General features: G+C 40.9%; 1 protein-coding gene across 1 annotated transcript; it reads right to left on the bottom strand.

Annotated features, from left to right (window-relative positions):
• Positions 1-2,055: 2,055 nt before the first annotated feature.
• On the bottom strand, positions 2,056-21,951 carry ERCC3 (ERCC excision repair 3, TFIIH core complex helicase subunit). The gene is made up of 15 exons (XM_053948021.1): positions 21,734-21,951; positions 21,445-21,650; positions 20,250-20,486; positions 19,571-19,620; positions 18,544-18,679; positions 18,166-18,330; positions 17,007-17,211; positions 15,770-16,084; positions 14,436-14,620; positions 11,666-11,868; positions 8,332-8,428; positions 8,027-8,144; positions 6,743-6,861; positions 3,338-3,490; positions 2,056-2,978 (listed from the first exon to the last, which is right to left on the bottom strand). The coding sequence occupies exons 1-15, from the start codon at positions 21,825-21,827 to the stop codon at positions 2,844-2,846; spliced, it is 2,418 nt and encodes an 805-aa protein (XP_053803996.1). The 5' UTR covers positions 21,828-21,951; the 3' UTR covers positions 2,056-2,843.
• Between the last annotated feature and the right edge of the window lie 49 nt (positions 21,952-22,000).

Here is a 22,000-nt window from a genome sequence, read left to right as displayed (position 1 = left end):
AGAATCCAGTTCTACTTGCAGACTTCTTATAGATACAGATCCTTGCCCTGTGCCTCCTATGGCATATGACACTAAGTTATACTGAGAACCACTTGCCTTGAAGTCCAGAGCTTTCAAACACATAGAGGAAAGTATAGAATTACAAAAAATGACCATCAGGAGGAGCATAAGGAGACACAGAAACTGGCTGTAGTTTGGTGCTTTGGTGAGCTGTAATGCTGTGAAATTGCCACCCCATCAGCACTGCACTTTTAGTCTAGAATGCCATTTTAATGGGTAACAGCAGCACCCTTCAAGCATTAACAGCTTCATATGGACATTTGCTGGTTTGTCACAAGAAGGAAGGGCACATAAACACAAGCTTCAGTATTGTAGCCTATCAGAAACACAAATATTAAAAAAAGACAATTCCTGAAGATTAAGTCTCCTCAGTATGGAATTCAGACCAAGAAGGGGGCCAGGGAGCAGTGGCCAGCAAAGAAACCTGAATGATATCCAAGAAAATCACACCTCCTCTATCCAGAGACTTCCAAGAAATAATTTACTTACCCCCGAGTTGACCTGCCTCTGGCATCAGTCATAATCTGAATCACACTTCTGCCACACTATCCATTCTTTAGTTTCCTAGAGGGCTGGGATTAGAGATCTGGAGCTGTCTACTGTGAACCTTGGGTGCATTGCCAGAGTGCAGAGGTAGTGGGGGGCCAGCAGCTCCTCAGTGACTGGCCTGCCCGACCCGTTATGGTCCAGGTGCTGCCACGTGCAGCAGCAGCTCAGCTGAAGTGAGTAAATGCACCTGTCTGCCTCTTGCTGCCACAGCCTGGAGTAACAGCAGGCAGCAATTACTGCACTTAATCTTATCAACATAATGAATTCTAAAGTTTGAATACCAAGATGCTATCACTGAGGCATGGAGTCATTCATACCTCGTAAAATTCTGCTTTACTTGATGCTGAATGTATTGCATCCCACACAGACATTAATTAAAGGAGTGAGATCATTAGTCACGATTTACTACACATGAACTACAGCAGTCCTAAATCCAGCTAATACTATTGATTCCACAATTACAGGAATCAGTATTAAGCCATTTCCATTTAGTAGGTTGTTGTGAGTTTTTTCAAGTTTATGAAGGGTGGAAAGTAGTTTCAAAGCAATTCATAAAGCTTTTTAAGAGAGAATTATGCAGAGGGACACTGCCTGACTTGCTGAGCTAAACCTCTGTCACAGGCCCCTACCATTATACTAAATTACCATTTTGCTACTAACTGTTCCAATTAGAGCTGGTCCAAACTACTATCAGAAGTAAACAGTGCTTTAAACTGGGGAGAGGAAATCAGCACCAGAACACTGCACAATTATCTCTTCTGTATAAGCCACTCCAGCACTGCCATGGCTGGTTTCAGGTTGTGCGGCAGAAGACTCAGCACGAGAGAAAGAATCAAGTGTTAGAGGATAGGGCTCAGAGCCTAAACAAAGTTTAAACTGAGGCAGATCAGTTCCCTTTTTAAAAATTACCTGATTCTGATACAGAGACCAAAACCAAGCACCATCTGTTCTCAATTATTAAATGCTTCCAATATTTCTACATTCTCAATTTATGAATTCATGCTAATAAGAAACAGAATTCAATATTCTTCTGAAGCACATTTGTCATACAACCAGAATAGCTGTACCATGCATGCTCCTTCCAGTATGGTAAACCTCTATACCAACCTATTTTCAACCAACAGAGTTGTTCCTAAAGCTCTAGAAACAACCAGCAAAATAACACCTCTAAATACAACACCAAGTAGTGTGTTACATTATTAAGCATGTGCTACTTAAGAAGCATTCTTCTGCCACAAACCACCAACATTTCCCTATTGTTTTCTAGAATTATAATGCAGTCTTCATTAAAAAAAGGAAACTAAGGAATCTTTCTTTCACACATTCTTCCAACTCACCTTGTGAGAAGTCAAAATGCTTTTTGATTCAATAATAACCTCTGTGGTGACAGTGCACTGTTTAGCAGTTATGAAGGTTTTATTGTATGGTTAATAAATAGAATATAAATAACAAGAGAAACAGCTTTTATTTGAGCAACTTCTCAACAGTAGCAAGAAAAATTAGGAAAACAAGCACAGAATTCATTTGTATTAACTACTAATGATTTCCTTGAGTTTACTTTGGAGACAGAGTCTCTTTTTCTTCTTGTCTTCAAATTCTAAAGTATTTCTGACCTATCTGTTAGAATTTTAATACAGGTAAAGTCACAAGTATAAATTAGCTCTTAGTTTAAAAATATAATGTAAAGTGCTCCTCTCAGGATTTGTTCAGCTCACTGAATGATTTTATTTAAGCATTTTGAAAAACAGTATATTGTTGAGCAGACACAAGAATCAGATAAATAATATCTCAAACATCAGTACAAACTTCATTTACAAAACCTTTTCAGGACTCTTCTGAAAAAGAATCTTCAGCTGATAAAAATAAAATCTATTAATTACCCTGAAAACCAGACAAGTACTTCCCTTGAACGAAGTGGCCCATATGCTTCTGCCCTCTGGCCATGAGGAAATGAGGGCATAAGACAAGGAGCACAGTGCCACGCAAAAAAAAGTATGTGCCATGACATATTTGTATCTTAAAGTTTCTAAAAATATTTTTATGGTAAGGTTTAGTTCCTTCTTTGCTTTCCCATTCACCTACGAGAGTACATACACTGGTAAGTAACTATGTGGCTGTACAGATGCATATAAAAGAGTCTTTTAAAGGAGCTGTCCTAAATTTCAACTCCACCTTTCCAGTAACAGGAACAAGTACAGGGGTGACATTTCAAGGAGGCGCCGGTGTGAAGGACGTCACTTGCGGAAGCGTTTGAACAGGGGGTGGATGTGCTTGTTTGAAGTCGCCTTGCTCCGTGAGGAGTGGTACTCCATGTAAACGGTGTCATCTGCCCCGGACATGGAGCTCATGGTGCCTGTGCGGCGGGACACCTGCAAGGACAAGGAGCACAGGCACCTGCTTAGTGTGGGATCAGAGGCTTGAAATATTTTCATTGCCTGTGACTTAAAAGATTTACTTCAAAATCTGTAACAATAGATCTGTTACCTTCTCCTTCAAATATGATGGAGAAGGACAAGAATTCCATGTTGAATTTTTTCTGAGTGCCCAACAAGTGAATTTTTCCAATAACTAAAGGCCAATACAGATTAAAAAAAACCAAATATGTTCTCTGGTGTTTCACAAAGCTACCAGGCCGTCAATGACAACATCACATTTAGAATTGGATGGAAATAAAATGGCCCAGTTCTGTCCCAGCTGTGGTCATCCTTTTCAAAGAATTCTTCATTACCTGAGCTGACTTTGAACCATATTCTCCAGCAACTACTTCCTCCTCAGCATCCAGGTCAGATGCTTGCAGGACTTTCTGGAGAAGCTGCTGCTGTTCTTCTTTGGTTGAAAATGAAAGCTCTTCTTCTTCCATGCCTGCCAGCTTTGTGATTACCTAAGAAACAAAGCACATTACAATGTGAGGGCTCTTCCTCCTCACTGTTAGCTATTCAAAACCAAGACAAGTATTTCTGATTCCACATCCTGTTGGAACTGCCTTTAATTTTTAGTAATGGTTGGAACAACCTCACACTACAGATAACACAAATACATATAAAATCTTGCTAAGTGATGTAGATATACATACACTCACAGTTCTTGTTATATTCTGGCTGGAAATGCAAAAGACGAATCTTTGGAAGGAAAAAAAAGGAAAAGAAGAAAGAAAAGCTCTGGGCAGAGCGTGTCAGCTAACATTGTTTATACCAGCTTGACCAAGAACCTGACCAAAGCACATAAACCTCAGACATGTATTCAACTTACTGCAAGGTTGGTGTCATGTGGTAGGCTCTAGATTTGTCAAGTTTAAGAACCAGTATTTTACATTTAACAAAAATAATCTACTAGCTCTGCAGAGACTTAGAATTTTAGCAAGAAGCATTCAGGACAATGGGGAAAAACCCCTAACAAATTGAGATGTACAGCTATTGGGAGACAATGCAGCAACTTGCAACAGAGCATCAGTCACAGAGCAAAAGGACTTTTCCCACCTTCGAGTACTTAAACACTGAGTAACTTCAGTTAAGTTTGTTCTCCTTGGAATTCTCAGTAACTCAACTAGTAACTGTGGGTGCAGGGCACATGTGACCTACTGGCAATGCAGTGCCATGGGCTCCATCAGCTGACAAACCCTTCTGAAGAACTGAAAGATCTCAAGCTTCTATTATATTCTGTTATAAAGATTTGCAACAGGCAGTTTACTTTCTTAACCAGAAGTATTTTGAAAATTTCACAAGAATTTTCCCTGTAGTTAAATGCTTTTTTAAAGTATATGTTTATACATAACAATCAGTTTTCCCACTGTTCCCAATTTGACATGGTTTTGAGAAAGACATTCTATTTCAACCATTGATTATGTAGTGTTTTCCCTCATCTTTTCTGCTTACTTTTTGAGTCAATACAATTAGAAACTAATTACCTCAGCATTCTGAGTTGGAGCAGATCACAAAAACACTGTGAATAAAGTTAAGGTAGAAGAAATCCATATTAGCTGCCAAGTACCACTTTTTAAAAATTGGGTAGGGAAACACTGGAATGAATAATCAGTGCTGTGGGCTGTTATTTGTGGGAAAGTCTAGTCTGAAAAAGGATGTTTTCATGAGAAAACATCCAAGCCTGAAGAATCCATTAATGGAAAGAATCAGTCCTACCTGGTTAAAGGAACACTACGGTACTCCTTGTTTGTTTAGGAGGATATGTGCTATGGTCATCTCAAAAATAAAGAAAAAGGAGTCTCAAAAATCCATTTTAAATAGTTTTTGCCTGTTTCCAGCTCTGGTTGCAAAACAGTGGTAGCATGATTCATGGAATGGAAAGAATTCCCACTGCATCATCTTTTAAGCTGTCCAACTGATGCTCTGTTTAAAAGTTACTCCCAGTTCTTTAATATACAGAGTTCTTCTGCTATTGGTTTAAAATTTCGTATGTCCTACATTTGGTCTCTAAATAAAAATAAAATACAGTAGCAAAGGCAACTGGTTAGCTAACAAAAAACAAAAAAACAAACAAACAAAAACCAAAAGCAAAAAAATACCCAGCTAGCAGTACACTCCAAGCAGTAAACTGCAATAAGGCTGATATTTAAGAGGCAAAGACAAGATATGTGGATTTAGCAAAAACATATTACTCCAGTTCCCTTTTTGATGAAAGGCAGAGAATGAAGCTATTGAGAGATGGCAAGAAGAAAGTTAAGTCCTAAACAAAAAGTGAAAACTGTTACCCTTTTAAACTAATAATGAATGTTTAGTTATTTAGAAACACAAATTCTGAAGGACAGGACATTAGCATTGAAATAATTACCTAAAGAAGAGGTAAGAGTCTCCATATTTGGAATACTAAGAAGGCAGACATCTATTGGGAATGGCACACTCATCCTTGCTTGGAATGAAGAAACACAATAGATGTTTTTTTTTGAAGTTTCTTTCAGCCCTGTTCTCTGATGCCAGCTATGACAAAGCTTGGCAAACAGAAGAAAATAGATATTCTAATGTTTTGTTTCTAATCTGCAAATAAAGAACATTCCAGTACTGGTCAGCAAAAATGTTGCTCCAGATACTCAGCTGGCCACTTGCACTGCTTTGGTGCACACTACACCAAAGCTCCTAGGACTAAGAGCTCTTTCCTTGCAAAATGAAATCCCTTTATTTTAACCTCCTTAGTTCTAGAATCCAGGGTATTCAAATATAAGTAAAGGAATTGCTCTAATCTCCCTGGCTATAGCCACACAGATGCATTTGCTGTAATTAGTTGCAGCTTAGTACTGATCTACAACTTTTTTGAAATACATTCACAACGAAGGGAAACAAAGTTTTCACCTATAAAGACCATGACAGGTCTGTTTCTAAAGAGCTCTTTAACGGGCTGCTTTTTCCAGAGCAGTGATTTGCTCCAGCCCAGCAGCTCAGGGGGATGTCCCGTACTGGTGCCTCATCCAGACAAGCTCTTTAACAGCCAGATGTGGGAGTCTTGTTTTTCATTCTCCTCAGCACTGCTTTGCATTGGGAAGGCTTCTGATCAGAGCAGTAAGCTGCAGTTTTTCAAAGGAATAACCCACCTAAACCCAAGAGCTATCATGACACTCTGCTGCCTTTACAGCCTAACAGATGAGCACACAGGGCAATACATGCATTAAAGAAAAATAAGTGAGATACACCATGAAATCTGTATTATAGAGGAGCTTCAGCTATGTTTGGAAGAAGATGACATAGTGAAATACTGGTCTGAGACTGGAACTCTGGAAATTGTCACTTCCTAAGTTTTGCAAGTTGTCTAAATTGGTGCTGCCCACTCTGACAACACCCAACACTGCTTTACGCAGCACCAGTGTGATACTGTATAATGGGAGACCTGCACAGATGGACAACTGAACAGCAGAAATAAACCAACCACCAAGGAACGTGCACTGCACTCTGCAGGGTGCCTGCTTTCCAGTTACAACACTCACCTTTCTAGAAGCTGTACAAAGCTACTTGTATCTGCCCTCACAATAATATAGATGATAAAACAATACCAGACCAGTTCTCACTTGCAAGAAAAACCTTCATTAATGCATTCCACAACCAGAATTCTCAAGTACTGGACTAACACTAAACAATATGAAAATTACATTCTTAGGCCTCAAGCACAATAAATAGAAGGAATGAGTTACCTTGAAGCTATAACCTTGATCTACAAGAAACCGTTGTCGTTTTGTTGAGTATGCCATTTCCTGAGTGTCTTGGGATACAAGGGAATAAAAAAAGGCATTGTATTCCTCCGCAACCATGCCTAGGAGACAAAAACACTCTGATTAGTTTCATTTGGAACACTGCAACAAAGAACAACCAAGGAATAAATACTGAAAACAGGTACTTAAATAACTTGTCCCTAAAAAAACTATTTGCCTTGTCTAGCTGCACCCAGACCTTGCATAAACTGATTGACACAGCATGGAAACTCCTACTTTTGGTCTAAATAACTTGAGGATAGGTGAAAAGACAAAAAAAGAAAAGGAAATGTAGTCTAACACAATCACACAGGTGCTCTAAGAAGAATCTGCTGCTTTATTCTGCTAGCCATGGTGAAAGATAAAATTGTTTTTAAGTCTATCATGTCAAGAAGAAGTGAAAAGTCAAGAGCAAGGACTGCAGTGCATGTCAAAAAAAGTCCAACAGAAAAAGACGAAGGAAAAGTTTTATTCATGTGAACTAGAGTTTGCAGTGTTTTTAAATTTAAAAAGTGAAGCAAAGATATTTAGCTAAGAATTCATAGCACTATCTGAAGACCAGCATATACCAGGCTGTGTATAAACTTTTTTTTACACTTACAGTCCTTAAGGTCTGTTACCTGGGTAATAGGTTCTCTTTTAAAACCCAGGGTTTCACTAAGACTTTGTCAATTCACTAACATGGGTTTCATTTGCATTTTCAAACAAAGCCTTACCTGTAACAAGCACAAACTGCACAAAAAGTGTGTGCAGAGTTTAAGTCTGAGTACAAAGTATTTTAAGTATTTAAGTATTATTTTAAGTATTTAATTGTTCTAAACAAAAAAATTCCTTTGGCCATGTTTTACAAAAACACACTAGTCAAAAACCAAATCCAATTTTTAAAAGCAAGTAATCTACAGTGTCAAGAATGTGATTTCTAGAGGCTTGCTTCTCAGAATAATACTATGATCCTACACAAACAATTTCATGTTGAAGAAAATATCAAGGAATGAAAAAGTGAGAGAATTGCCATAGAAAGTCAGTTTCAGCTTTTTTTTTTTTAAAGTTTTCTCATCACTAAGTTTACTGACCCAGAAGACACTTCACTTTCATTCACTGGTATATAGGTATACTCTCTTTGACTAAAACATAAGGACAGTATAAAGAAACCTCATGAACATCCAGTTTCTCCTGCTCTAGGTTGCTATGATCCAAGGCCCAGAGCCCAAGCACCACCTCCTTTACCTTTTTTGGCTCTCAGCACTCGTCCCAGCCTTTGAGCCTCCTGCCTTCGTGACCCACCATGGGATGAAATCTGAATGAGAACATTGGCCTCTGGCAGATCGAAGGATGTGTCCCCTACCTGCAACAGAGCAGCACCCTCTGAGCAGGCTCTTATTTCCACATCTCCCCAGCCAACACTGAATACAAAGCACAGCTTTCTTTGTGAGCTGTGATACAAAGATGTCAAATGCACACCATGCATGTGCAGCTGCCTCTTAAAGCTGACTCCAAAGACAGGCACAAGGACAGTGAATGTACTCCCTCACCTTGGAAATGAAAATAGTGTTGATTTTTGGATTGTGCTTGAAGTTTTGTAGAATTTGCATTCTTTCCCCTTGTGCAGTAGGACCATAGATATAAGGTCTGAAAAGAACACAACATATACAAATGAAATAAATTCAAGATTTCTCACTCATTTCTTATGAGGTACCATGGCAAGGAGTGCAGGACACCTTTGAGAAGATATGAAAACAAACCACATCTTGGTACAGATATCAGTTTACTTTTAGCTTGTTTGACTCTTCATGGCAGCTGCCCAGGGGTTTGTGGAACCCTCTGCAGCAACCCAGTTAGCCAGAAAGAAATTCTGACAGTTACAAATGTTTTGCAATTACGTGCACCAATGAAGCTATATATCAACAGACTGAATACATTTGCTAAGCCTACATGAAAGACTGAAGGCAGCTGTTAAAGACATTTTTTTCCTCAAATGTACTGAGTTAGCACATTTACAGCTGCAACCTTTGCTTCCTATTTAAACACTTGAAAATACAGGCTTCTCTATCAAGGATATGCTGGGTGTCACAAACTGGCTGCTGGGTGTTGTTCTGGGAAAATTATTTTTGCTTTTCAAGCTAACCTCTTATCCCTTCTAATACCTTCTGGGCTTACTGAAATGATGCAAAGGACTCAAACATTTCATGAGCAGCTCACAGTGGCATTTCACCCATGGTTTCTAATGTCTGACAATGAATTACATGGAACATTTAATGTCTCAATCCCAAAGACTCACACAAACTCTCAGTCCCTCACAGACTTCATGAGTAACATGGACTGCTATGAATTTTCCAGTGTCTGGCTGTTTTATTTCTGCCTAAGCAGAGTTAAAAAACCAAAAAGCTAGAAAGAGCAAAGCCCACGCAAAAACAGTGAGCTGCATGCAGGATAGCACTGCCACTGTTTGTCATCTGTTGTACTACTTTTCCAAATGAAGGTTACCAAGCATCTCCAAAAAACAGGAGTTAAATTTTCCAATTACTGTTTTGCCCACAGTTCCATGAATTATTTCTAACACAAGGAACCAAGCTCAAATTTTCCATTTAGTATTGCACATACATGATGGCTGAACACAAATATGGCAGTGCATAGGACTAAGGTTTTCTATTCTTATCAACTAATCCCTGTGCCCTGGCTCCTCTTGCTTTCTTTACTACAAACTTTATTCTAGGGTTTTTTACCAAACAATCCTAGTAATCTCTAATCTAATTCTTCTATTTAGTATATTTAAGCAGACTTCTAGAAAAAACAGCTAAAAATGAAAGTGGTAAATGAGTCAACTCTAAAAAATACCTTTATTATTCATTTTGTAACATTCAGTAATATATTAAGTCTTATTTTAAATTCCATGTAGTATTTAAATTGTCAAGTTAAATGGCAGATTTAAACTGAAACTAAAGCATTTTTGAGCCTTCCTTTTCTTAAGGCCACCAAGAAGGCAGTCAAACACATCTTGTATTAAGAACAGAATAATCTTGAACTCCTGGCTATCAATCCTTCATTTTAACTTGCCCAGATCCTACTTGACAGTGATTCACTGGCATTCCTGAGTACTTTTCTGAATCTAGAACATTAAGTGCTAAATGGATTCTTTTTTTAATGACTCATTTTCCTCACTGCGAAAAGACATTTGAGGGGTTTGCAAAGATAGATTCCTCTTCCATTAACTGACATAACTGACAAAACCACAGAGGCACAGTCCTTCAGAAACAGTGATTTAAACATATTCCCAACACCAGTGAAACCAGTCAGTACATGAGCTATGGATGACAGAATCATGACAGAGGGAAAGGTGGCCAAGCAAATTTGGACTCTCTAGCCTCAAAAATTGCAGACAAAGTAATTCCTGTCATGTGCATGGTCTTTCCCTGATGGTTCCCCACTACCAAGGGCAAGGGGGTTAAAGGAGGAGCCAGCAGAGGCAGTCGGACCGTGGCCACCTCTCCCCCCATGGGGGAGCCCACCCAGCCCCATCAAGCCATGAGAAGGGCAGTGGGAGCTGTGCTCCTGCTGGGCACACAGCCACAGCACTCCTGCTGTACCCACTGGGCTGCTGTCTCCTCCACACACACAATTCCTGCCCTGCACAAACTAACAGTTCCCTTTGGTTTAGCCTGCTCACAGCAAAAAAACTCTGGTTAAAACAAACCTCAACTTTGTCCAGCACAGCAAGCTTCCTTTTTTTTCTAAGAGTAGCAGCTGGATAACCTGGAGCTCCATAAATGACGTGAAAAACATAGAATTCACTCCAGAATATAAAAAGGGACCACCTACTATTTCTTCAACTGGTTTTCCTGCCACACTTCCACAGCATCTACCCCACTTACATCTGCTGTGCTCCGTAGCATCCCCCGCCCCCCCAGCATTGCCTGTGCTAAAGGCTTTGTCTGTGGTACACTGAACACTGCTAGAGACATTCCAGAGGCATCATTACAGCTAATCTCTGTCCAGACAGATTAAAAAAATGATGAAAGAGACCACGGGTGTTGGAATTCATCCAGCACCATTAGCTCTGCTTGCTGTTTGATGTCACAGCATGCCAGCACAACACAGCCCCTTAAACTGCAGTCAGAACTGATCACAAATTTTCAAAAGTGTAAGGCTTGTTTGTGGTATTGCTAAGGAGTACTGCTGAAATTCCTAGACAAGAAATCATACACCATCAAAATGTCCCACAGCTTCCAGCAAGTAAGGCATTATTTGGACTTGTCAAAGAAAGGATAAGGTTGTTTCCCAATAATTGCTCTATGCCTGATCCTGACAAACTCTCCCTGACTGTCCCTCTCCAAATCCTACCAGCAGACCCCTCATTAAACCCTGTCTGCACCATCTCCAGTAACAGCACTCATGTTACAGTCATTTAAGGTAATCAAGGAGCTCTAGGGAGAAATGTCCTTTAGTTTATTAAACAATTACTGCATTTCTAGGCAGTGCACTAGTACAGCACAGATACAAAAAACCTTGTCTTAAGTTTTTTTAGACAAGGATGAGACCTTTTGAGAACCTGAAGAAGGTGGCCCTGGGTCTCAGAACATCCTAAAAGATCCAGAGACTATATATTTGAAAACCTTTGTCTCAGAGAGATAGGGGAAGCTATCATCCATTAAAGAAACAGTTCTAGTGATATTTCCAAAAGCACCTCATTTTTCATGTTGCAGTGCCAATAAGGTTCATCCAAAAATACCCTTCTGAGCTTTTTATGCAGGAGGACTGGAGTTACAGCATTACAAAAAATATTAAAGACTAGTGAAAGCTGTGAGATTGCAAGGAAATTGTCATGGAAGGAAGAAAACAACAGTGCCATCACTGGTTGTGAATACTTACTTCCCAAGTCTGACTGCATATTCCTTCAGTGCAAACACATTATCAGCAAAGACGATGATTTTATCATTCCGTCGCTCATGAAACTTAATCAGGAACTGACAGGCTCTGAATTTATTTGGGTTCATGGTGTAGAGCAATATCCTTTTCTTTGTTTTAATAGCTACATATTCTCTGTAAAATTCAGGTGACATCGGGCACCAGACCTACAATTAGAAAACACACACACAAAGTAGCACTCCATTATTTACTTATTTAATCCTAGTGGGAATTAAAAAAATATTGGGTGATGGTAATGCATTAGGACTTTCTGCATAGGGCAGGTCACACATTTTAACACTTTCATTTCTGTACCAAAATGAAAGCTACCAGTCAGTGAAGTCTCCTGCACCGCTAAAATCTGTTTTTCCAAAATGCTTTGGCATTGAGATCCATGACAGAAATAGGCAGTGGGACTGGAACAAGACTGAAAGATAGTTACTTCATGTTCACACTTAAATAATTTACTGAATGCCACTACTTCTTATGAAGCAGTAAAGGGAATGAACTGTGTAGTCTCCCTCTCACAGCAGTCAAAGCTTTTTCCCATAAAGATTAATTTTCATCCATATTATGAAAGCTGAGACACGTTTTGTCTTCATTACAGAACAAATTCACCCATCTTTCTTCAAATAAAGGAGTGACTTTTATTTTAACAGCTATTGAGTCTAAAATTTCCAAAATACTAGGATTGATTAGAAGTTTTCAACAGACAATAACATCACCCCAGGATATCTAAGCAATTCTTCTATTATGTAAATAATAACCACAGTACTTCAATAAGTTTAGGTTTAATTTTTCTACTGTAGCATGAAAAAAAGAAGAAATTATCAAGTTTAAGCCAATGAAGTGACACTATTGATAATATCTGACACTATCCATAGGGCATATAATTTAGGAAACATTCACTCTGCTGTACATGAGTTATTCCCTCATATCCATTGCACAACAGAAGTTAACGAACTAACACAGAGAAAAGCCTCTTTCATAACCACCATTCAGCTAAGGAAGTTAATGACAATTTACAGACGTTTATTTAAACAATATGAATTGTTCTGTACTGATAAGACCTAATTTTTTTGTTTCAAAGTATTTTTTCCAGTGACTTATGCTTTTATTATCCTTTAACTACACTAAAAATAAAATCATGCACTGAATAGGCTCTGTTGTTATTGTGTGCTGTCTACATGGAAGACTTAAAACTCTTGAACCAGAAGAGAATTACATCAAAGTGAGAATGAGATACAAATACTGAATATATGACTGTGGTAAAAAAAATTCATCTATTGCTCAATGCCTCTGACTACATGGCAAACACATTTATTTTGTATTTGCACTCTCTTCTGGATTAGGAAATGGGTAAGATCTACTTGCTGCAATTATATTTTCATTTAACATTTTGCAAGACAGGCAAAGACTTCGTATGGCTGCTCAGAAATGGATTATTTGTAATTTGTAAATTACAAAACTCTGAAAAAACAGGTAAAGAATAGGTTTGTTGTCTTTTTTTTTAAATTTTGTGTAACTTTTTAAACTGAGCTGCTCATTCTCTTTTAGAGCAGTGAAAGAGCAACACCTGCAACAACCATGAGCTGCCCTATGAGACATCAGCAGTGCCCTCTCTGGCCACTTGGGAAGAACTGCACTTAAAGAGTGAGCCAGACACCTTTCCTGGCTGAGCGGAATAAACCACGATGATTAATGATGCTACTCCTCAAGGAAATCCAAACAAATATGCAAAGCAGCTGTGCATGTATAGGAGTTAAGACTGAGTTTTTTATTCTTTGCTTTTGGCCGAGTCATCAAATGTTAGTTCGAAACACTGGCCTAAGAAATATAAACTTACAGAATTTTCCCATCATTCAGAAAAAAAGGTAGCCCATGCTACATTTTTCAATGACTAAAGGGCAGTTCAGGGACTGAGAATTTTGCTTACACAGCAGAACTAACCTAAGTGTCTAAATGCAAATCTGAATTGGAGGACTGGTTACTCTCCCTTCAACAGTTATTTTCTAGGTGCTTTTCACTTGCATTCTGTGAGTTCAAAGCAGTGGATTTTTTTCCTTCTACAACCTCCAGTTTGCACAGTGTTCAAAAGGAGAACAGCTGACCTGCATTTGCATCTTTTATTTCAGTACCAGAGTTAGGGAGAATTGCATGAAATTAGCAAAACAGGCTTAAAACAAACCACCACAACAATTAACAACAACAAAAAGACAAAAAAAACACCTAAACTCTACCATAACACATTGCAGCTGCTAAAACTTTACTTCCATTCAATGGGAGACCAAAAAGTTCATGAAAAAGCAGTCCTCTAATGCTTAGATGGAAACCTTGTAAATAATAGAGAGCTTGAAGAAAGTTATACTCTTCTCTAAGTATCTTCCATGTCAATTACTAGAGCTAATACATTGAATTTGGCTTTCCAGAAAGATTACTTTAACATTCTAATGTGCCTGTGTGAAAGACTTTCGCTTCTTCTGATACTAGATTTACCTCTCATCCATATGCTGGAAAGAACAGAGGTCATATCTTTATATTTGAAAGAATGGTGAGATCCAGTCCTACGTTTTCAAGTTTCACCCTCATATGTTCAGGCTTGAAATAAGCAGGTATTTTCTTATGTGTTTTACAATTTCTACTACTGCTCTTTTTTATAAGAGCTGCAAAATTTTTTCTCAACTTTCTAAGCATACTAAATAGACACTAATAGTACCAAAAAGCAGAGCATCACCTCAGCACACTGGACTTTAGCAATGTAGCCACTGTTCTGCAGCTCCATCCAGTTGGCTTCATAGAGCTTTGGTCCAATCAGGAAGTTCAGGTCAACAATTTTATCATCTTCTCTGACCAGGGTAGCAGTCAGCCCCAGTTTACAGTGAGCTTGGACGATAGTGAGCACACGTCTGAACATTTTTGCTAAGAAATCCAAGACAAATTTTCTGTTAACTTTTCTAAATGGTTTTAGAAGACAAATACTGCAACTTTTAAAAGACATTTTCATCAACTCCTGAACATAAGGCAAGCACAGCATTGGGAAATTGTACCCCGTTGCACACACTCCTAACAAAACTGTGTTACAGCAAAACTGCACAGTGATTGCAGCTTTACTTTGCATTGTCAAGTGTACTCTGAAAATCCCAGTAAACCTTCTCGCATCTCTGCTATTTCCCATTCCCCAAGAGAAAATGAATATATTCAAAGGTTACATGGCTTGGTTTGGGTATCTACTATTTCCTCGCAAGAACTATGACACAAGGACTCTTGGCTGACTGCCACACTCAGGACTTGCAGGACATGGCAGAATTACTCATGTTTAGTATTGCTAGAAATCACAGAGCAGTTGCTATACCTTCATTTCTATGAAACCAAGCAAGAACAAAAGTGACAGAACAGTGCCAGCACCATGCTACTTTGATAAAATGGCCATTAATCACCAAGGTCTGCTTCTGAAATCCATACTTCTCTGTAGACACCAAAATATATTCAAATAAGAATAAGGAAGAACAGCTAACAGAACCTTGCGTGGCTTTTTAGCCAGGATTATTTCACAGACACTTTAATAGTACATTATTGCTTTCCAGTAGTACAGATCTCAATTAAATGCCAATTTCAAAGACAACAGTTATTTCTAGATGTTAATCACTATGGTTACTCATAGATATTAAAAGCTGGCCTGCAGTGCCACTGCATCTAAGAGAAGGCAGCAGATGAATTCCTCTCATGCTCAAATATGTTTACAGCAAAATTATGCAAAGGTAATTCAGGCTTTTTAAGAGCACTTAATCAACCTACATGGAAGAACTTGGACTTCACACAGCTATTATAGAAAACACAGTGTCTAATTTGAAGGGTTCAGAAAACTAGTGGTCAGCTAAACTATGTAGTATCGGGGGAAAAAAAAAAAAAAAAGTACAACAAGGCAGTTTACTTATTCCAAAACCCTAAGCCATGGGTTTACTCACTACATTAATCATGAGAACAACAGCAAAAAAACACCACTTCTACAAGAACAAAAGGACATTAACAATGTGTGCAACATGGAAGGTTTGCACACCCTTTCCTTACCAGGAATGGTATGGACTTCATCCAGTATCATAAGGCCCCACTCTTGACTTTTAAGCCACTCCATTACTCTTTCTGCTTCCCAAGACCTTTTTGTCGTGTGCCCCAACATGGAGTATGTGCTGATGGCAACAGAACAGCCAATGGGCTTGTCTTTGGCATCAGACGTGAAGCGACAGATCTGGCTGTCGTCGATGGTGGACCACATCTTGAACTGGGCCTTCCACTGCTCCACAGACACGGCAGAATTGCCGAGCACCAGGCACCGCTTGCGCACAGTGCACGCGGCTGTCACTCCCACCAGAGACTTGCCAGCACCTGCAGGGCAGGAGGAGTGACACTCATTAGTCATCTCTCAGACACCACTGGAGTAGGAGGAAAACAAAACAAAAGAGCCAAGGAAAACCGTGAGAGGATATGAAATCATGCAAAGGGAAATTTCTTTGTTGTTTCTTTGCTACAATAGTCGTAAAGAAATCAAGTATTCGCTTCTTAAAAATACAGCTGGATTGTCTACAGGACACAACTGTATTTCCTCAAGAAAATAATTGTAAACAATGGCTTTGACAATTAGAAGAAATCATTTTAATGCTTTTTAATTTCAAAAGAATGTTAAATTACGGGTGGCTACAGAAAGCTTCCCTAGGGGTGCTCTATTCCTCTGTCTCTGCCAGTTATACATTCCCCCACAAAGCAAGTCCTTAAATCTTCCCATCCTTCGCACTTCTCCCAGCACCCCTTACACACTCTCAGGCCCTCATCACAGGTCCCATGTGCCTCCTTCTCGCCCAGTACTGAGGGCACTGGCACACAGCCTCCTGTTTGCTCCTTTTCCCCATTTTCTGTAGGTTGTCTCAGTCAGAATGTTTCTCATTTCTTCTTCAAACTCCCCAGCCCCAGTTTCCCTATTCCCAACCAAGGAATAAATTCCAAGGCCCACAGCTTTACATTTCACAGGAGATGAGCAGAGGTGGCAGAGGGCACAGAGGAAGCAGGACTGGCAATGTGAAGGTACCACAGCTGCTTCCCAGCCCCTGCCAGGACACCGACAGCTCTGTGACCCGGCTCTCCCTCAGCACAGCTTCACCACCAGCTCAATAAAAACCACTGGGATTCTGCACACTGGAACCAGAACAGTCCCTGAGGCTGTCTGAAATCCAGGCAGCTGTCATCTTTGGAATTTTCTTTTACTACAGGCAAATACAGAACAAATTGTCTAAGTACCAACACAGAAACTTACCACATGGCAAGACAATAACACCAGACCTGGCTCGTCCATTCCCAAACATCTTCCTTAGGCTTTTCTCTTGATAGGGCCTGAGGACTGCAGTAGGTTTCAGATCTATATTGATATCAGGATTCACAGAATCATTTCTGAAGTCATATTCTGCCAGCAAGGGGTACTCCAAATGGATACAACGCTTCTGAAGTTCTTCAATCATCTCCTAAAGAGGAAACAAAGCTTCAGTTGATAAATTCTCCACATCTGAATTAATTTCTTTTCCCCTAAAAACAACTAGATGACATAGTACCAAGTGAAGTTCCATTCATTTTTTATGTTTATGAAGTTGCAAGAGCTAAGGCTTATTCTGGAAACTTCACCTGTGATTACCTCACCCCCCTGAACATTTTGAACAACAGTTAGTATTAGAGAGGGCTCTTTAGGCAGATGGAAGAACATGACACATTCAGCTCAGATTGCTGCTTACCTGGCAATGACTAAACTACACCCTGAGGTCCTGCAATGAAGAGTTCAGCAACAGACATGAAAGGTTCTCTGTGTTACACAAATCTGTTACCCTGAAAACCTCCATACCTGTATGGAACTTATTCCAAGTCATTGACAGGCTGAATCAGTCACCAAGAGGTTGTTGGTTTGGGTTGTTTTTTTTTTTTTTTTTTTTCAAATAAACAAAACAGCTACTAAGTTATCCTTTTTGAAATTCCTTTTCCCCCCTTCTAAGGCATCATTAGAATCACCAAGTCCAAAAACGACTTGAGAAGTTCTATAGAAGTTCAAGCAAAGACTGTGCTCCAACCTTCAGCTCCCCTTCTCAAGTGATGAAATTGGAACCACCAAGAAAGAGTTCCTTCTGCAACCATGAAAAGGGGAAAAAAAAAGCTCACTGAAAGCATTCCTCAACTGAATTCTCATCTTGAACTAAGTAATTCTCAGCCACACATGACAGGAACCTCTCTGAGTCCCTTGAGCCTCTCTGGCCTGTGAGCACTGCACTCTGCAGGCAGGGAAGGAACAACACCCACACTGCCACCCCCTAAAATTCTAAACTTTGGAAGGTAAAAGGAAAGAAATGTTAATGACTTCCTCTACCAAACAAAGAGACACAGTACTTCCTAGTAAGTTCTCATGCTTATGTGCTTCTGTACAATATTCATACCTGCTTGACTTCAAAAGACACCGTCTGCGTTTCCTCCTCCTCCTCCTCATCTTTGTCCATCTGTTCATAAAACTCAAATAAGTCAGCTGGGACATCTGGCTTATTCTGAGCATCTGTTCCCTGTGAAGTTGATGGACCAAGGCCACCTTCACTAGATTTGGAAATCTGAAATAGAGGAATGTGAATTTTCACCAAAAGTTTCATTAGAGACACACTCTGGCTGCCCTCTTCCCCCCAAATTCTGGCTCATTAAAGAGGCAGAGTTTGATACTGGCAGAATGAAGCTGATACAACAAACAAACAAACAATAGCAACTCCAAAGTACTCAAGAGTTTACCTGCAGTTACTGCAGTAATTTTAGAATATGGCTGGACATACCGCTGATTTACTTGTGAATGTCTCTGTAATCAGCTCTGTCTCTTCACCTTCAGCATTTCTCAGGCGACATTCTTTAATTACATGGTCTTGCAGAAGCTGCTGAATGACATCAGGGTGGGTACTTTCCACAAAATACCTAAAATGAAAGAATAAAGGAAAACATTTTTATGAACTCAAAAACTGAGTAACTCATAGAAAGAGTGGCACAGATGCATAGCTAGATGCACGCTCAAGCATACAACCTTAGGGTGCTAATTTAAAAATAAAGACATCATGGCAACCAAAACTTTAAAAGATGCCTCACACCAAAAGCATCATGTGCTGTGCAGTCATCCCTCCATCTTACTCAAATGCTCTCTAACCTGAGTAGCAAACTCCAGCAGAAATGCCCACACAGACCTCTCACATACATGTCTTATTTGTGACACACATATGAAGTAAATTGTTTAGACTGAACTGAGGTGAGTTTGTGAAAATGCCAGATGTGGTGTTTTCAAGTCCTGTCCACAGCACCAGAAAAGCCCCAAACTTCCAAAACACAGACCACCTAAAAATTTAAAACTAATGCATCTTGGAGATGCCTCAATGATGATGCTGGTTGGAGATCACAGTTAAAATATGCGCTGACTTCTCCAGGCCCCTTCTAGCATTATCCTCTAGGTTTAAAACAATCTAAATTCAACACAGACACAAGCACCCACCTCTTGCCATTGGATTTGCGTATCTTTCCCAAATGATTTGAAAACCTCAAAGACATATTGCAAGTTCAAGCAATAAAGAAACAAGCTACAATATCAAATTTGCAACCTACTTTTAAAAACATGATGACAACCAGTGCTAACTCAGGACAGCCAAACAGAACCCATCAGCTAATGTATTAAATACTTCCAAAAGCTGTAAAAGTAATACCTGAGAGCTGTTACACTCAGCTGGCAGCTGTGAGACTCCAGAGCTCCTGAGAGCACTCACTTACAGCTGTGCATTTGCAGGGTTTCCTGCCACAGGAGCTGAGGAAGAAGCCACTTACCTGTTATGTTTCAGAACCAGCTTCACCTTCCCGTAGCTGACGGTGCACAGCTACAAAGAGAACAATCATTAGGAACGTGCAAAAAACAGATTCCACGCTTAGGACCAAACACTGCAATGGCTTTAAGTCTTTGTGAGGAAGCACCTTACCACAAACCATTTACTTGCACTGCTGTTATGCTCATGGAACAAACCTCAAAAGGTATTTTCAGAAGATGCTCACAACATCTTACGCAGGAGATCAGGCACAGATGCTCACTTTTTATACCTAATCTCAAACTGCTTCCAAGACTGTGAGGACACACTTGCAGGATAAGGCAGGCTGTCTTATAGTGCCCCACTATTACAGACTGCTTCCCACATTCTAAGTTTTCCTTCAGAGCAACTCTGAGGAAACTTTCCCCATGTATGAGTTGTACTGACTGAAATTATCTACACAGACACTTAAATGTACTTTTTATAAATCCCACAAAGACTATATTATGAAAATAATACGTGTGCAGCAATATCGTACGCAAAAAGACAGAAAAAAAAATGTTCTCTTGAAACCATGACAGAAGAATAAGACAGTTAAAAGTGATGAAAGATTAAAAAATAATAAATCAATTAGGCAGAGGCAGCAGGAAAGGAATTCCTTAGCAGAAAAAGATGTATTTCCAATGCCAGTAAAATAGCCTTACCTTGATAAACTGAATGATTCCATCTGGGACACCAGTCTTGCTGAGTTTCTGCAAATACTCAGTGATGTCACTTGTCTGCAAGCCCACACTCACAGCAGCATACAGGGAGTAAGCAGTCAGCTTGTACTCGTGAATATGGGTGGGTCTGCACACAGGCTCAGCAATGGCAACCAGGAAGTCCTGTGCATATTTGTAAACTGGAGAAAAGGCTTCCAAAAATATATGTCCATCAGGAGCCTACAGAAATAAACAAATGCTGAAGGCACAAGTGTTAGTTTACCTGAATCTCATAATGAAGTTACAAGAAAACAAATAAACATGTAACTTTTGTCTTCTGAAAATGGTCCAGGAATTGATTTGTCCATGTTCCTTCCATGGCACTATGAATAAACCACACCCAGATCAATAAAGTTTTTCCAGACTGACATTCTGGTATTCTTTCTTTTTTAATGCTACAGAAATTGCCTGAGTAGAGGCAAGCTTCCAGCCCCATTCCCCTGGAACAACAAAACTCCTTGCTCATTTTACGTGGAATGAACGAATAAATTAATGAATGAAAGGCAGCGCTTGGGTGTCACAGCCCTGGGTGCCTGTACAGCACTTGGTGACAGGCACTGTGCAGATGCTGGCTGGGAAATCACCTCTTCCCTAGATGCTGCACCACTGGCCAGACCTTGGGCAAGTTTACTGACATCCCTTTCAAAGAGCAAAGAAAACAAATGGCACCAGTTACAGAAGATGAGGCCAGCCTGTCTGAAAGCCGTTTCACTCCATCAAATACAAATTCACTCCATTCACTCCATTAAATACAAGCCTTGCTACTGTGTCACTGCAGTGATAGATCCCTCTCGTGTCATCAGCCAGCCCGCTGTGTTTTACAGCCTTCCCCGAGACGTCCGGCTGAGCTGCTGCTGTGCCCTGCCCGGTCCGCAGCACACCCGCGACAGCGGGGACACGGCTGGAGGCTGCCGGGGCTCCCGTCCCGGCTGTCCCCGCACCGGCGCTGCAGGGGACGCACCGCCCCGAACCGCATCAAACCGCGCTCCCAGGCGCGCCCGAGGCTCTCCACCCGCACACTGCGGCCCGCCGTGCGCTCCCCGCCTGACCCGCAGCAGTCCCGGCTTCTCCACGGGAGAACAGCCCCTCCCCGGCCCCGTCCGTGTCCCGCAGCGATCCCGGCCCCCCGCGCACGCACCACCCAGAGCGGCCGCGAGCTGTGGTCGGCCTTCAGGGGCATCTGCAGCCGGTAGTCCTTGGCGCCGTACTCGTCCACCTTGGTGCCGCTCTCCTCCACCTGCTTCCCCGCCGCCGACGGCACCGCCTCCTGCGGCTCCTTCCCGGCACCTTCGTCCTCATCGTCTTCGTCGTCATCGTAATGGCGCTTCTTGGACTTCTTCTTATCTGGGAGCAGAGCGGGAGCTGTGACGAGCCGCCCCAGGTGCCCCCTCCCCGGCCCGGCCCGCGCCGCCCCCGGCCCCGCTCACCGCGCTCCTTCCTGCCCATGGCCGCCGCGCGCCGCGCTGCGCCCGCCCGCGCGTCACTTCCGCAGGGCAGCGCCGCGAAGGGCGGAGATACCATCGTCTCTCTGTTCCCGGGGCCGCCCCCGCCGCGGGGAGACGCGCGGGCGGGCGCGGGGCGGAGCCTCGGACACGGGGGACAGCCACATCCCGGGACAGCGGGAAATGAGGAAAAATAATTTAAAATTAACAAAATAAATTGAACTTCCGGAAAGCGCACCGTAAATAACAATA

This window comes from Vidua chalybeata, chromosome 7 (assembly GCF_026979565.1).
Source record: "Vidua chalybeata isolate OUT-0048 chromosome 7, bVidCha1 merged haplotype, whole genome shotgun sequence".
In the NCBI taxonomy this organism is placed as follows: Eukaryota; Metazoa; Chordata; class Aves; order Passeriformes; family Viduidae; genus Vidua; species Vidua chalybeata.
The sequence above is the reverse complement of the archived record's forward strand: the minus strand, read 5'-3'. Positions and strand labels throughout refer to the sequence as shown.

Coding starts and splice junctions, on each gene's coding strand:
- ERCC3 (XM_053948021.1), bottom strand. CDS start 21,827: ATGGTATCTCCGCCCTTCGCGGCGCTGCCCTGCGGAAGTGACGCGCGG. Junction 18,331..18,543: donor CATTCACAAGTAAATCAGCG/GTATGTCCAGCC, acceptor CCTCTATTTCAG/ATTTCCAAATCTAGTGAAGG. Junction 8,145..8,331: donor ACACTATTTTCATTTCCAAG/GTGAGGGAGTAC, acceptor GCTCTGTTGCAG/GTAGGGGACACATCCTTCGA.